Source organism: Cyanistes caeruleus, chromosome 24 (genome assembly GCF_971803275.1).
Source record: "Cyanistes caeruleus chromosome 24, bCyaCae1.hap1.1, whole genome shotgun sequence".
Taxonomy (NCBI): Eukaryota; Metazoa; Chordata; class Aves; order Passeriformes; family Paridae; genus Cyanistes; species Cyanistes caeruleus.
Window position 1 is genome coordinate 3,847,329 of NC_141724.1, and position 15,107 is coordinate 3,862,435.

A 15,107-nucleotide genomic window follows, 5' to 3' on the forward strand; every position below is an offset into this window, starting at 1 on the left:
ACCAGGAAGGCTTCAAACCTGGAGTGTGACTGTAAGAGTCCATAAAATAGCATGGAAAATCCACAGTTCTCCTTCATGCTTTTAATGTAGAATCCCAGAATGGTTTGGGTTGGAAGGGACCTTAAAGCTCATCTCAATAAGCATGGACACCTTCCACTATCCCAGGTTGCTCCATGAGTCCAACCCAGCCTTGGACACTTTCCAGGGATGGAAGTTCTAGTCTGTTTTCCACATCAGCTGTAAAATACTTTGAAAAAATCCTTCAGGCAGATGCTGACACCCAAAGAGGTGCTACTGCCCTGGACTGTGTGACTTCCAGAAAAAAACCCCCATGTGCTTCAGGTCAACTCTTCCAGCCGTTATCATGGCTTTTGCCAAAAGAGACAATCACACCTGACTCCAGCAGATTATAGAAGTCTTGGCGTGGCCACGGCAGAGTAAACGATGGACTGCCAAGTTCTCAGCTACTTTTCCCTGAAAACTGCATAATGCCAATGCTCCAGTGCAGCTCTCCCTGAGGACAGGGACACAACACAGCTGTGGGAACTGTTAACAGGAGCCCTGCTACAGCTTTGAGCTCACCTGCAGGTTCACCCTTTACATTAATTTGACATTTGAGACTAATTATTGACCAGTCACTCCTTAAAGCTTTGCTTAAAGGAAGGTGAGAGAGAAAAGCCCTGTTGGAGACAGAGGCAGGAGCTGGGCTGCAGAGCTGCCCTGATCGACAGCAGTGATCACACCACTCCATCCACAGCCCTGAGGGTTGAAGGAACAAGAAACTCCAGAAATCAGCCAAACAGGATTCACATTTTTATTAGGAAAAGCAGAAGTCTGTCTAACAGTGACAGGGTTTCAGTGAAGTGCATGGAAGGCATAGTGCCATTTGAGGGCCAATCACGTCATTCAAAGAAATCAAAAATTACAAGAAATCAGGCAGAATAGGGTCAAAAAAAGCTTGTGCTCCTCACAGAGTACCTAAAGCCCTGTTAGGTCAATCTCACTGCGTACCTCACCCTCAGTCAAGGAGTCTGGAAAGAGCACAGGGAGCTGGGGGAAACTTCAGAGAGGGCAATTCTCACCTCAATAACACGTTTGAACTAAAAACCCGTCTCTTGGAAGTGGACCATGCTAGTTCCAGTGAGCAGGATGTACCCTGCATACCCTCCTCTGGCACAGCAGAGCTCTCTTCACCCCCAAGTGAAGCTACTACTAAAATCAGACAGCAAATTAAAATAAATGTAAAGGGAGCCAAGAATGAAATAGTCTCTCCTCACTGCACTGATCCTCTTAGTGTGAGATAAGTGTCAGAGTCCTGGTGCCTCTGGCATTTTGTTTTGTTTGTTTTAATTATTTATAATTCTCAGGAAAAAAACTCTCCAAAACACACCCCTGGATTCTGCTCAGTTCTGGTTCCATCAGTGACATTTGTGCCTCATGACAACCCCCACAGATGCCAGCAGTCATGTGATTCACACCAGAGTGACCCTGTCCTTTCTCCAGCCCAGGGGGAGGGCAGACCCTTCACCCTGCCCTGTTCCCCAGCCCCAGCCTCCCCCAACACCACCCGGGCTTTCCAGGTAAACTGGAAACTGTGTAGTTTCAAACTACCAAACCAGCAGTGGGTGTGGCAAAAGCCTGAGAAATCAACTTTTCCTGTGCCCTGAGCACACATCCTGCTGGGAGCAGGGACCAGTCAAGACTCCAGTCCAGCCACCGCCTCCAGGACTGTCCTCAAGGCTGAGATGAAGGATTGCAGAGCCTCTGGCTTTGCTTCATTTTGCTTCACCGAAATCTGCAGCTCTGAATCTGCTGCCTCAAGCAGGAGCTCTGTGAGGAAGAGGCAGCCCGAGTCATCCTGGGCACTCAGATAAGCTTTCCAGGGCTGGGCTCCAGCTTTGCTCATGGCAATGGTCTGGATGTGCACAACACGAAGGGCTGTCTGGATGGCGTCTGCATGGACAAGCCCACACCAGGGCAGAGAGAGCTGGCAGCTCGTGTCCAGGCTCAGCCAGGTCTTCTCAAACTCTTCTGCAGTCAGGGAAACATCAGGAATCAAGCTTAGGCTGCCTGCATCAGGATGAGCCTTGAGGAGTTCTTTATTCCCTTCAGACACTGGAGTATCAGGGTGAACATCAAGGACTTCCTTACTCCCTTCAGAAACCAGTGACTCTGAAATGAAAGCACAAACACATATGAGATGAAGCTCCCAGCTCCACAAATCCCATCTGATGGAGCAGAGGAAGGCTGGAATCCCAGTACCACCTGCAGCATTCCCTGGGCTAGTGAGGGACCAGCCACACACTGCACAAGATGATCAGAACACCAAATTCCCAAAGCACTCTGACATTCTTCCAAACAAACCCACAGGAGAACATCCTGGCTGCCTAGAGCAGCTGTGGCTGCCCCTGGATCCTTGGAAGTGTTCCAGGCCAGGTTGAACAGGACTTGGAGCAGCCTGGGACAGTGGAAGTTCCCTGCCCATGGCACAGGTGGAACGAGAGGAATTTCAGGGCTCCTTCCAACCCAAACCATTCTGGGATTCTGTGATCTGCTGGCAAGGGGAGAATGGCTCCCAGAGGAAGGTGAGGCAGGTTTACCTGTGTCTCTGTTTCTGGAGTCAGCATAAGGTGAGCAAGAGTAAGAGGGTTCCACAGGCTGCTGAACAGTGGCGAGTGCCCAGCGCTCTCTGCCGTAAACTGTGGCCAGAGTGTTGAACTCCCAAGCCCAGGCATTGACAGGCTGCTTGCTCTGGTCCCCCAGGAGCCCCAGGGAGGGGTCAGACTTGGGGCTGCACAGGACCCGCTTCACTTCCTCCACCCCAGACTGCAGAAGGCGATAGTAGAACAGCCCACGGTCCCGCACGGCCATGTCCTGCTCCTCCTCTGGGAATCAGAGATGCAATTCATGAGAATCCTACCAGCCACATTTCCCCAGAGTACTGACAATTATCAAAAACAGACTTTCAGGGATACAATGCAAGCCTGCTTACAGGCAGACAGTGAAAGGACAAGGGAGGATGTTTTAAAACTAACAGAAGGCAGGATTGGCTGGGATATTGGGAAGGAATTGTTCCCTGTGAGGGTGGGGAGGCCCTGGAACAGGCTGCCCAGAGAAGCTGTGGCTGCCCCTGGATCCCTGGAAGTGTCCAAAGCCAAGCTGGACAGGGAAGGTGTCCCTGCTCAGGACAGGGGGTGGAACTGGATGATCTTTAAGGTCCCTTCCCAACCAAACCATTCCATGACTCTGTAACTCCACATCCACCAGGCAGCCAGGGGCCAGGCAGCAGCCTAAGGCATGGAACCACCTGTCCCTGCCAGCCTGGATGGCCTCCTCAGAGGCATCAGAGCATCTGAGATGCTGACACAGCCTGGGGACACAGCCAGAGCAGGTCCCAAAGCCTGTGAGGACACAGGGAACCCACCAATGCAGTAGTAGAGCAGCCTGCCCAACATGTCCTGGCACTCAGCAGGCCGGGCCAGGAAGAGCCGCAGCAGCGCTGTCAGGAGCTCCATCTTCACTGCTGGGAATGTCTCAGACTTCACATTCTCCACAAAGTCCTCCAAGACATAGGGAGCATTGGGGATCTTCTCCCCATGTGTGCCCAGGAGCCAGACCAGCGCTTGCTTGCCCTAAAGGAACCACACAAACACCAGCAAACAGCTGCTGTGTGCCACATGCTGGCAGGAAATTAGCATGCTGAGAGAACAAATCTGAGGATTTCAGATTTTTGCCCCCAATCTCCAGGCAAAAGGAAGATGAACAGTCCTTGTCCATCCTCACCTCGCTGTCCTGGATGGTGTCCTCACAGCCAGGCAGCGCCTGGCACACAGCATCTGTGCACTGGGGACACAGCCAGGCCAGGTCTCGGAAAGCACGGACCACAGCTGCGAGAAAAACAAGTTACCAGCATCCTCAAAGTTATAAAAACCATTTGGGGGGAAAAAAAAAATCATTTCAACTGCCCCCCCCACTCAAGAAGCTTTGCAAATCTCAGCCAGGAGGGTCAATGCCCTGCCTGTGACTGTGATTTGAGGCACCCTCCTTCCCAATCCCATGACATTGCATTTGTCAGAGTAAAGCTGCACCAGGTCTAAAATAAAGCAGAGACTTCATATTGTTCCTCTGCTGGAGAGTAGCCTCTCTTCTGGCCACTGCCAGCCTTCAAAAAGCCTCTGACTCACGATGCTTCAGACACATGAGGTTAGAATGACAAATTAAAGCTGACCCCAATTCAAAATGAGGCTCGTGAACTTTAGGTCAAAACTTTAAGGGTTTTTCTGCTCACTCAGACACATCAACAGCTCCTGAGATGGAATTCAACAGCTGAGTACAAGCTGTGTGGTTTTCAAACCTGAGAGCAAGACCAGTTAAAAGAGAGCAGCAGGAACAGCAGTGATGTGAAGGTGGATCTGAGAGCAGAAGAGAATAAAGGAAGCTTGGGTACAACTGAATCAGACCATTATGTGAGGAACAGAAATCACAGAGATTCAAAAGATCTATTAATCATCTTGGCTCTCAAACAGACACTAAAATGTCTCTGCTGAGCCACTCACTCCCTGAGTCAGCAGGTGGCAGCCAGAAAGAAGCACAAACACAGCTACAACCACCTTCCCCTTTCCCACAGAGAGCAGTTCCTGCAGAAGGAACACACTTTTTACCCCTCAACCCACCTGGAAAACTTCCACCTGAAGGTACCAATTAAACTGAAAGCCAAGTGCCTTTGAGGGTGTTGAGTTTGGGATCATGAGCCCCAGCAAGGGCACCTCCTGAGAGCACAAAGCAGGCAGCAGTCTGCAATGGTTACCTGAGGTGATGTGCTCCTGCTGAAGCCCTAGAAGCTCTGTCAGAATCCCCACACACTGCTCTGTGTATGTCCTGGCAATATTGGCTGCAAGGATGCCAAAAAGACATAAAAATCAACCTTCTATCAGAGTGAAACAGGAATCATGAGTGCAGCTACTCATCACAAACACTCTTCAAAGAAAGTCTCTCTCCTTTCCCTTCTGACTACCATTTCTAAAAGTGTGGCCAAATGAGCTTGTTCTCCACACCAGGGACATGTTCTTTTCTTTGAGGCCATGCCTCAGAAGATTTCGGAACTTTCCTTAAATGTAATACAATAAAAAAGGCATTTTACCATCCCTAATTTTGTCCTTATGAATACTGTCATAATTCACCTATTTTTAAAGCTCACAAAACCAAAACTATCACCTTAGCTCCGCCCCCACCACAACTCAAAGAACAAACAGGTATTAGAGCTCCTCCACCCCCTGCACAGAACACTCTAAGGCTCATTAACAAGATGAAATGACACATTTTCTCTAGAACATCTCCTCACAGCACAAGATTCAAGGACATTCTGACAACCTGAAGCAGCTCAATGCTAGGACTTCTGAAATAATCAGTGCTTCAGTAACACTGACACAAACCACTCCTGGGCAGGTTGGAGTCTGTGCTGCTGCAGCACAGAGCAGTGACTTGGTGCTTGTCCAGGTACCCCTCAGCAGAGAACAGCCCCTCTGAAAGGCCCAGGGCTGCAGCCAAGCCAAGGTACAGCTCTCACCTATGGCAAAGATTGCTCCCTGCGCCAGCTCCACTGACACGTCTGTGCAGTAACCCTTCAGCTCCTCCAGAACCTGCTGCACGTTTTCATCATTCACCAACTCACACAGCACCTCCATCTTCCGGCATTTGATATAGTGGGGCTCTGAGTAGGAGCAGAAGAACTTTTTGTAGTGGCTGCTGAAGTGGCCGGGCAGGGTCCTGAGGATCTGGTGCACGTGACAGAGTGCGGTGAAGCAGAGCTCCCTGCTCTCCGAGGTGCAGGCAGACAGCAGCGGGCCCTTCACCCGCACCAGCACATCTGTCTGCACATCTGGGTACTCCCTGGCCAGCACCAGGAACAGCTTGGTGGCTGCCATCACAACGCTGGGGCTGCTGCTCTTGAGGTAGCCATCGAGCAGGTTGAGGATGTCGAAGAGCTCGTCCTCGCTGCGTGGTTTGTAGCGCAGCAGGAAGGTGAGCACCTCACTCTGCCCCCACTGATCCAGGTCAGGCATCCTGCCAGGAGCACAGGGGCACAAGTCAGGGAGGGCAGGAACATCTGTGCAGAGGCCTCAGCCTCCAGCTTCTTTATGGCCTCTGCTCCCAACCAAGCGGATGCCACAGTTTTACCACGAGAGAACTGCCTGGTTATTAATTCAGTATCAGTCATGTGCACTTTTGCTGGTGTTTAGACCAGGCAGCAACACTGAGAAGAACCATCTGGGCAGAGCAATACCCCTCTTTTCCTACATCAAGTAGAATTACCTGCAGAAAAACTGATTTCTTCAAGCACGACAGCTATATATCTTTCAGTGGATCTGGACAGACACACTAGAACATACCTGTCCCACAGATATATCATGTGTATTATCATTATAAAAATCCCAAAAGTCTAATCACATTAACCTACAATTACAAACCAAACCATCAGCTGAGGCAAAGACTGCCTGGAAGAGCTGGGCATCCCAGATTTCTCTTAAGCCTGAAGTGGTTTAGTTTATCTTAGGATGGCCACCTCCATCTTTGGGTAGGAGAGAGGTAGGTTATGTCCCCCCAGAAATTGCCTCTGCATACAAAACATGAGAAAAAGAGAGAAGCTTCCAGCACCATCTTAATACCAAAAAAAACAAACCTGTTGAGGAGGTGATGGGCAATTGGTTTGTTGATGACAACACCTCCCTCCTTCTTCAGGATCTCTTCCAAGGCCCTCAGACAGTTCACTACCACAATGGGGTCCTGGTCACGAAGCAAACTGTAGAGCTCATTCACCAGAGCACCATCTGCAAAGCACAGAGCTCCTGCCATGAAGATCTACTGCCACACTGCAGTTTAATCACTGTATTTATCACAAAAAAAAGACGTGGCTTGAACTGGATCAACAAAACTTCAAGCACTGCAAGAACACCTGCCCTTGGCACAGCTTTTCCCTGAGGGTCTGTGTGGGTCACAGTGACCCCTGGCTGATCAGAGACTGGGGATGGAAGAAAATCATTGTATCATTAAGTCATAGAATGTTATGGGTTGGAATGGACTTTAAAACTCATTCAGTGACACCCCTGCCATGGGCAGAGACACTTTCCACTATCCCAGGTGGCTCCAAGCCCTGTCCAACCTGGCCTTGGGCACTTCCAGGGATCCAGGGGCAGCCACAGCTGCTCTGGGCAACCTGTGCCAGGGGCTCCCCAACCTCACAGGGAACAATTCCTCCCCAATATCCTAAACCTGCTCTCTTTCAGTTTAAAGCCGCTCCCCCTTGTCCTGTCACTCCACGCCCTTCTCCGAAGTCCCTCTCTCTCTTACAGGCTCCCTTCAGGTACTGGAAGGCCACAATCAGCTCTCCCCGGAGCTTTCTCCTCTCCAGGCTGAACATTCCCAATTTTCTCAGTCTTTCATTAATCACCCTCCACTTTCTCTCTCTTTCTGCCCTGCAGCCACGCTAACACAGGGGCAGTGCAGGATCCCAGGAGAGCCCTAAAACCTGAACGTACATCACGAACACAGCACCTGCGCATCCCCAGCCCCACGGCCGGTACCCCCAGCCCCACGGCCAGCATCCCCAGCCCCACGGCCGGTACCCCCAGCCCCACGGCCGGCATCCCCAGCCCCACGGCCGGCATCCCCAGCCCCACGGCCGGCATCCCCAGCCCCACGGCCGGTACCCCCAGCCCCACGGCCGGCATCCCCAGCCCCACGGCCAGCATCCCCAGCCCCACGGCCGGTACCCCCAGCCCCACGGCCAGCATCCCCAGCCCCACGGCCGGCATCCCCAGCCCCACGGCCGGCACCCACTCACCCACTTCGCAGTCCCCCTGCAGCTTCACCATCTTGGCACAGCCCAGCACGGCCACCCTGCGCACGTAGGACGCCTTGTCCCTCAGCCCGCTCACGAGGGGCTGCTGCAGGTACTCCTGGATCCCGGGCATCCTGCGGGAGGGCAGCCGGCCGTCAGCGGGGCACCGCGGCCGGGGACAGCCCGCGGCCCGCCCCGGGCCCCGCCGCACCTGAGGCCGCACATGGTGCGCAGGGCGAGCCCCCTCACGGCCGGGCTGGGGTGCGCGCAGTCCTTGCGCAGGGAGTTGACGGCGAGCAGCGCCAGCTGCGGCTGCCGCGGGGCCTGGGAGCGCACGTAGAAGGACACCAGCTTCTTCTGCACCACGTCCGGCACCGCGCCCGCCTTCACCATCTCCGGGAACAGCCCCGACACGTCGACGCCCTGCGCCATCAGCCTGCGGCAGGCACGGGGCTCAGCGCGGCGCGGCCCGGCCCCGCGCCCCCCGCCCAGCCCGCCCGCCGTACCGGATCACGCGCAGCACGGCGCCGCGATACCGCGCCGGGTCCGCCTGCACGTGCGGGTTCGACAGCGCCCGGCGGAGCTCCCGCTGCGCCTCCTCGCCGCCCAGGTACGGCATGGCCCCGCGCTGCTCCCGCTCCGAGTCCTAGGAGCCGGTACCAGTCGCAGATCCCAGGATGCGGTGCCGGCCCCAACCCCACTCCCCGGCCCCAACCCCAGTCCCGTTCCCGGTGCCGCTCCGCCCGCCGGTCCCACCACCCCGCCCACATGACCCCTGCGCATATGGCGCTGCCCCGCCCCTGGCGCGCGGCCCGGCCCCGGTCACGCCCCGCCCCGCCCCTCCGGCGCGTGCGCGGCGCTTCCCGCCAAAACCGGTGTGGGGGGGAGCAGGGATCTGGCCCGCCATGAGCGGGACAGTGCTGCCTGGGACCCCCATCGCCGTGGACTTCTGGAGCCTGCGGAAGGCGGCCGGTGCCCGCCTCTTCTTCCTGTCCCACATGCACTCGGACCACACGGTGGGGCTGTCCAGCACCTGGAGCCGCCCGCTGTACTGCTCCCCGCTCACCGCCCGCCTCCTGCACCGCCGCCTGCAGGTAGGTGTGTCCTGCCCGCCCCGGCCCTCATCGCCTGGGCACCCCATCTACTTGTCCCAACCCTCCTCACCTGCCCTGCCCAGCCCTCACACCTTGACCCCTGCAGGTGCCGATGTGCTGGATCCGGCCGCTGGAGGTGGGGCAGAGCCATGTCGTGGATGAGGTGACGGTGACGCTGATCGACTCCAACCACTGCCCTGGCTCCGTTATGTTTCTCTTTGAGGGTACCTTTGGCACCATCCTCTACACAGGTACATGGCAGGTTCCCACAATCACAAAATTGGTCAGTTTGAAAGGGACTGCCAGGTCACCTAGTCCCAGCTCCTTGCATAAGCAGGGTTGTCCCAGAGCTCATGGCACAGAATTGTTACCAGATGGTTCTGAAATACCCTCAGTGAGGGAAACTCCATGCCCTCTCTGGGCCCTACCCTGCCATCCCTGTCCTTGCAGGAGATTTCCGCTACACGAGGGCCATGCAGGCTGAGCCAGCACTGAGGGGCCGCCACATCGACTGCCTGTACCTGGACAACACCAACTGTCACCCCCAGCGGGCCCTCCCCTCGCGGGCGCTGGCCACCCGCCAGGCTGCCCACCTCATCCGTGCCCACCCGCAGCACCACGTGGTCATTGGTGAGTGCTGCCCTCCCTCCAGCATGGCCCCAGCTAGGGCTTGTGTCCCCCTGCCCTTTCCTTGAGCTGCTGCTCCCCTGGCAGGTGTGTACACCCTGGGCAAGGAGACGCTGCTGATGGACCTGGCGCTGGAGTTTGGCACGTGGGTGGTAGTGAGCCCGTGGCGCCTGGAGCAGATGCGGCTGCTGGAGCTGCCGGATGTATTCACTGCCGAGGAGGGCGCAGGCTGGATCCGCGCCGTGGATGTTGCTGAGATCCGCTGGGACACGCTCGTCACCTGGAACACGCTTCACCCCACCATTGCCATCATTCCCACCGGCAGGCCCATGAAGGTCACCCACCCCAACATTCACCTCATCCCATACTCGGATCACTCGTCCTTTGCAGAGCTGCGCGAGTTTGTGAAGTGGCTGAAACCCTGCTCCATCATTCCCATTGTGAAGGGTGACATGTGCCAGGTTTACTTTCAGGAATTCCTGAGCTCTGCTCCCCAGGTACTTCCTGACTTCAAAGTCTCAAAGGCTATGCAAGAGTCTGGACAGTGGCAAAGCCGAAGGAGGAGGCAGAAACACACGAGTCTCTGGAAAAGAGCCCCATGGCGTTCTGTGCCCCAAGGGGTTGTTTATGAGTCCCCAGAGAAAAATACTGAGAAACCTGAAACGTTCACAGATGTTAAGGTTCCTCAGCACTACTGTGATCCAGCTCTCTGCTCCAAAGAAGGCTGCACTTGCCACAAGGGTGAGAAGGAAGAGCTGAGTGGGGAGCAGCTGGGAAGAGCAGGGGCAGCATCTGTTTCCAGTGAGCACCTTGCAACTACATTTGCAGAGCAGTATTTGCTCACTCCCTTAAATATCCTAAAGCAGAATTCCTCACAGACATTTGATCAACTAGTAGAAGACTTTTTTAGGAAGGGAGACACACCCTGAAAAATAGTGTGACATTGCTGGTGCCAGTGCAGCAGGTAGCAGTGTTCCATTCTGCTCCATGCTCAGGTTTCCCATTAGGAGAGAGGAGCTCAGCTCTGGGACTCTTTACCTCTTTATAGAGGACAAAGAGGAAACTAGATTTTAGATGGTACATCTTAAAAACTTATTTATTTTTTTATCTCTACAACTGCTGTGTCCCCACACTATGCTGGGAGCTGTGGTCCCACCATCTGTGTGCCTTGTCAGTCACCTTTCACGGTGACTTGCCTGTCCCCTCTTAGAAAAGTCAGTGAGAGGTTGATTCAAGCAGAGCTGCAGAGGGTGTGAGGTGTCTGCAGCTGAGTAATTGATGGAATGTGATGAAAGGAGCAAGGGGGGAATCTGAGAGCCTCAAAGATTCTCCTTTCTGTAAGTCTGCAATACCTCACTAACTATGAGTTCATTCCAAAGTCAATTAAAAGATTTTCTGTATTAAGGTGCTTTTTAAAAGTGCTGCCTAAAGAAATACACAAAATGAAGTGCCTTGAAGTCCAATAATCTGTTTTCTATCTGTTAATCTACTAATACTTTCAGCTTTTGCATCCAGCCAGCCTACTGCAGCTGGATGTAGTCCTGCTCGCCTGAAAGTGCCATCTCAACACTAGTTATCAGTGCTTTTTCAGGTTTGTGGCTAGGAAAAGTAAGAATTGTCTGGGTTCTTGAGTTGTAGGCTTTGCAGAGTAGATCACTAAATCCTCTTCAGTGTCTGCACTCAGCCTTGCACCTCTGAATTCTGTTTGATTGCAGAGCACTCCTGGTAACTGCCAGTTTGCCTTCCCATTCTGCCTGCTCTTGCCCTTCAGTGGCAATTAGAATGGGAGATAACGAAACATCTGCTTGGTGGTGTGATCAGTCTGAGCAGCACTGCTTGGAAAGATTGTGACTGAACAGCAGAACTGTCTCTGTTAGAGGTTTGGCACTTTCCCACTCTGCATCAGCTGCAGAGCCCCACCCTGACAGAGCTGGGAAGTGTCTGTAGTGTGACAAACCAGTGGGTACCCACTACAGCTGACTGTGCCAAACAGCACTGCCAACGTTTCAGATTGGCCCCTCATATGGTCAGGGCAGCTGGAGTGGAAATGGTAACTGGACACTGTCCTGGAATAACAAATCAGTTTTTTCCTCAGCTCTTGATCCTCCTTTTGTTACTGTCTAGGCAAAATGTTTCAAAATTTTCTGAACATAGTGTCCTACAGGGCCTTTCCAAGTGGCAGCTAGATGGGTTGAATTCCCTAAATTGAGTCAGAAAATGAAATTTGCTCTTGGAGTAGAGCCAGGCCTTGTGAAAATCAAAGGTGCCCCTGGATGCAGCAGTTGCAGCAGTCACAAACAGGGCTGTCTGGAACAGTGAGAGTGTTCACAGCCAGAGTGGGGATGTTTGGAGAGCTGTTTGTTTGGCAAACATGCATCCTGATTCCCAACCCTGTGCTTTCCCAGGCATGGCAATATCTATCCCTGTTACATAAGGAGTGCCTGTCCCTGGGACTGCTGTGGGCCCTATGTCTTGCTGCTTGGAGTTTTCTGTGTGGATTATTTCTTAATCAAATTCAACTGCAGAGTTCTGTCAGGTGGGTGTGAGTGGAGACACCTGCACATTTTGTAACATGGAAATGATAGTTCTGTGCTTGTAGTGTGCTGGCTACTGCTGCTGCCTGGGAAATGCAGGCTGTTATTTAAATATTGTTGAAATTCAAGTGACTCATTTGACAGGCAGGGGAGTGAAGCACTGCCTGAGCTCCCAAATTCCATGTCCTGCTTTGAGCAGCCTCTCCACTGCTGGGGAGGAATGCTCACCTTCTGAGTCACTGTTCCACTTGGGCATGTTGCAAACGACCTGGGATGTTTTGTGGCATCCAGTCTTTCCTCTTTTATTCTTATCAACCATTTATTAAAGTAAATGGAGAACCTCCTGGTCAGCCTCTGGGCAAAAATGAATTGTAAATGGTAATTCTTTACAGAGGTAAATCTGAGCTTTAATCATGCACAAAGAAGTGAACATTGCAGACTTCAGAGTCTGGGGATCTGCATCCTATTTCTGTGTGTTCAGTTAAAGCTGCAGAATAGAATGCTGGCATCACTTTCTAGAGCTGAAAAGGTAATTCCTGCCACTTGAGGAGGGAATTATCCATCATGCAGAGCCAAGGAAATGTAAAATCTCTATTGGCTTTAAAAGGCAATAGAAGCAGGAGAGACTTGACTAACAGTCAGTTTGTTGGAGACCTTTGCCTCATCACAGCAGGTGCACAAGGCATTTTAATGCCAAACATTTCTTCCCTGTTAGGTGTTTAGGACAGCACACAAAAGTATTATTTAAAAGGCTGGAAAATAAAATGTGGTCTTATGGGGAAAACTGGAATTGCTGACTGTTGGAATTTCTGGACATCCTTCAGCTTCCCATAAAGATGGGTTTAGTGATGGGCCTGCCCATGCTGGGCTAATGGTTGGACTCTGTGATCTTAATTTAATTTTCCAACTTAAAAGATTCCATGAAGTCTCCTGGCAGTGAATATTCAGCTTCTCATAGGCCTTGTTCTCCCTTGCACTTGTCTCCATGATTTCCTATTTTCCTGCCCCCCAGCCTGTCTCACTGGGGAGCAGCTGAGAGCTGGAGTGTCATGGAGAGCAGGCTCTGAGCCTCCTGCTCCCAGCTCACCTGCACTGCTGCCCACAGGTGTGTTTTGCTCACAACAGTGACAAAGAGGAGCTGCAGCCCAGTATTGGCTTCACTGTAGGGGATCTGAGGGCTACATGCTTGGAAACTTCTGTTATCCTGGCAGGGAGTAGAATGTGCTCTGAGCAAAGTCCTCCCAAATCTATACACACACAGCATGCTCCAGCTGCTTATCTCTGCTCCACAGTTGGGAACCAAGCCCCAGTGGGGGGAAACAGCTCAGCCAAGGCCTTGCAGGGGAACAAGGAACGAGCTGAGTTCCCTTTGGCAAGTTTTCAGTAACGTTTTACCAAGCTGTGATCAAATGCTGGCTTGTTGTGAGGGCAGGTTCTGGAGCAGAGCTGCTTGGCGAGGGTCAATCACTGCACTGTGAACAGCTCAGTTGGCTCTAACTTCTCTAAACACTAGGGAAGCATGAAGGAGTGCCCTGTTTATGCTGTGGAGAGCGGAAATTTACTTTCTAGGTTGTTGTTGGGAGGCTGAGGTAAAACTTGCCTGGCTCCTGTGCTCCACAGAAACAAGAGTGTAATGTCACCTTGCAGGGAACAACCCAGAGTGCTGCTGGGTTGGGTTTCTGACTCTGCTTCCCCAATTACAAGGCCAAAGCTCTTCCAACAACTTCTCTCTTCCCTGCTGCAGAGTGGCTTTCTGTTCCTGCAGCACATTGGCTTCTTTCCTAATTAAAAAAAACTGCAATGGTGGAAGCTTTCCTTCACCAGAAAATGAATGAGTTTACATAATTACAGTGTGTTGTCACTTAAGGCTAATTCCAAAGCCTGAAATCTCTTTGTGCTTTTTTATGGAGTCCTCTGAAGAGGTATTAGAACATGTTGAAAAGGTTGAGTCATCTTGATGATCATGTGAGGTGCTGCCTTCAAGTGAGCTCCTGTGGATGTTCTGTGGGTGTTTGTGATTTCTTCTGCTCAATTTGGGATGTTTGCCATGGCCACTGCTGTGCTGAAGTTTTTCTGGCTGTGGCTTTGCCCTTGGCCAAACCCCAGCCTGAGGCACAAGCAGCCATGGGTTGTGCAATAAAACCTTTGGGACAGACCTTGACCAGGAGCCTCTTGGAGGCTGGAACTTCCTGAGCAGATGCTGGGGAAGGTGAGACTCATGTTCCACGCTGTCTTGGAGGTCACTGTGAGCCTGCAGTGAACTGTGCTGAGAGCTGAGTCCTCCATACAGGACTGAGACCTCCCTGTCCAAGGTACAGAGCTCCTTAACAGTGTTTTACTGGAGGGGCTTCATACTTGTGCTGTTGTTCATGTAAACAGGCAGCTGTGAGAGTATCTGAGGTTTTCCTACAATCACGGAATGGTCTAGGTTGAAAGAGACCTTAAAGATCATCAAGTTCCAAACCCTGCCATAGGCAGGGACAACTTCCACTATACCAGGTTGCTCCAAGCTCTGCCCACCCTGGCTTTAAACACTTCCAGGAATGGGGCAGCCACAGCTTCTCTGTGAATCTGTGCCAAGGCCTTACCACCCTCTGAATAAGTAATTTTTTTAGAATATCTAATCTAAATCTACTCTCAGTCTGAGTTTTGGTACTTTGTAATTGTTATTTTTAAACGTTCAAAGAATCTTGTAAACTTTTGCAAGAAAGCCAATAAACATCTCTGTAACACTGACTTTGGAAAAGTCTGAATTGAAACACAGTGGAGGTCTTGAGTTGATGGTGACTGGAGCGAACTAAATACGTTCTTGGAAGCAATTTGACCTGCTGCCACCTCCCTGCTCCAGCAGGGCCATCCCAGAGCAGATGGCACCGGCTCATGTCCAGATGGGTCTGGAACATCTCCAGTGAGGGAGGCTCCACACCCTTTTGGACAACGTTCCCTCACAGGAAAGTTCTTCCTCACGTTCAGGTGGAGCTTCCTGAGCGTCTGTTCCTGCCCATTCCTCTGGTG

The 15,107-nt window shown here is 52.3% G+C and overlaps 2 protein-coding genes across 2 annotated transcripts; one reads left to right on the forward strand and one right to left on the reverse strand.

Annotated features, from left to right (window-relative positions):
- Positions 1–791: 791 nt before the first annotated feature.
- Positions 792–8,622, reverse strand: AP4B1 (adaptor related protein complex 4 subunit beta 1). The gene is made up of 10 exons (XM_086862321.1): positions 8,344–8,622; positions 8,049–8,273; positions 7,841–7,971; positions 6,680–6,827; positions 5,567–6,063; positions 4,808–4,891; positions 3,784–3,887; positions 3,425–3,632; positions 2,601–2,885; positions 792–2,172 (listed from the first exon to the last, which is right to left on the reverse strand). The coding sequence occupies exons 1-10, from the start codon at positions 8,454–8,456 to the stop codon at positions 1,697–1,699; spliced, it is 2,271 nt and encodes a 756-aa protein (XP_086718447.1). The 5' UTR covers positions 8,457–8,622; the 3' UTR covers positions 792–1,696.
- On the forward strand, positions 8,358–14,828 carry DCLRE1B (DNA cross-link repair 1B). Its single transcript, XM_023947286.2, has 4 exons — positions 8,358–8,931; positions 9,038–9,182; positions 9,382–9,561; positions 9,646–14,828. Exons 1-4 carry the CDS (start codon positions 8,515–8,517, stop codon positions 10,485–10,487), a joined length of 1,584 nt encoding a protein of 527 aa, XP_023803054.2. The 5' UTR covers positions 8,358–8,514; the 3' UTR covers positions 10,488–14,828.
- The last annotated feature ends 279 nt before the right edge of the window (positions 14,829–15,107 follow it).